The 1,085-nt window shown below is 55.8% G+C and overlaps 1 protein-coding gene across 1 annotated transcript in view; it reads right to left on the reverse strand.

Moving 5' to 3' along the window:
• Nucleotides 1-1,015, reverse strand: part of LOC122546201 (von Willebrand factor A domain-containing protein 5A-like) — a gene marked incomplete at its 3' end in the record, with an annotated part of 5,481 nt that extends 4,466 nt beyond the window's left edge. Inside the window, exons 1-2 of the mRNA XM_043684996.1 lie at nucleotides 818-1,015; nucleotides 117-205 (exon numbers count right to left, since the gene is read on the reverse strand). Of these exons, the coding sequence (XP_043540931.1) occupies nucleotides 117-205; nucleotides 818-985 (257 nt within the window). The remainder of the gene's footprint in view (nucleotides 1-116; nucleotides 206-817) is intronic.
• Nucleotides 1,016-1,085: the final 70 nt, after the last annotated feature.

The raw sequence follows: 1,085 nt of genomic DNA on the forward strand, positions 1-1,085 counted from the left end.
AACGGCCACGGCTGGCAGCTCTACCACCCCCCCCCCCACCCCACCCCCGCCAAGCTTCCCGAGACCCACGCTGCATTTCCAAATGCCGCTTCCCCATCAGGAAACCGCCCACTTACGGGAAGAAGGAATTAAAGCTGCTCCCGAATCTGTAGATGTTGAAGTCACATCCCAAGGGCAAGCTCTTCAGGAGAAGGAGTAACGTCCCCTGTGGGGGAGAATCAGACAAACAGGCTGACTCAACACTGACCCTGTACAGTCACACAGTCAGTAACCCTTCCCCTGCTGACCCAACACTGACCCTGTATAGTCACACAGTCAGTAACCCTTCCCCTGCTGACCCAACACTGACCCTGTACACTCACACATTTGGGCACCTTACAGTCCAGGTGGTATAATCTGAAGTAAAGGGTCGTTCCCTGCCTGGGTTTAAGGTTGTAGTCAATCAGAAAGCTGGCTGCGTTTGAAGATATCAGTAACCCTTGGCGCCCGGTCTGTCTGTGCCTCAGAACGATGACAGGATATCCGTAAACCTGGCAAAGGTGCTCCGTTAGCACCATGCGGTCATGAAGGACGTGCGCTGGGATGGCCAGTTTCCCAGCATGCTGTGCTCACTGACTGCGGTCAGGCTCTCAGTGTGGGGGCACTGGCACATGGCTTCTGAGTCACGTGGCCTCTGGGAGGCCTCAAGGAGACATCAGTCCCTGTCTGGAGTTTTCAAAAACCCATGATTCCCAATCAATCCGGCTCCCTCCTCCTCACCACAATCATCCTGACTGGAATGAGTCTGTGGCAGTTCCCCTCACACCCAGTGGCTTACCTGAGCACTTTGGACACGGGTGGGCCCACCGCTCGAATAGTCCTCAGACATTGGGCCGGCCATACTTCCGGAACAATCCATCAGGAAAATGAACTCCCCAGATGAAAGCTGGGAAGGTTTCTCAGGAAAGGTGGGATAGATGCTGACCATGACAATGGGGTCTCCCATCGGGATTCCTGAAATACGACCAGAGAGGCAGGCTGACCCCAATCCAATCCCAGCGCTAACTCCCACGCTAACCCCTCGGCCGGTCCCCCAGTCCCAGCCC

The sequence above is a fragment of the Chiloscyllium plagiosum genome, unplaced genomic scaffold (genome assembly GCF_004010195.1).
Source record: "Chiloscyllium plagiosum isolate BGI_BamShark_2017 unplaced genomic scaffold, ASM401019v2 scaf_78773, whole genome shotgun sequence".
Lineage (NCBI taxonomy): Eukaryota > Metazoa > Chordata > Chondrichthyes > Orectolobiformes > Hemiscylliidae > Chiloscyllium > Chiloscyllium plagiosum.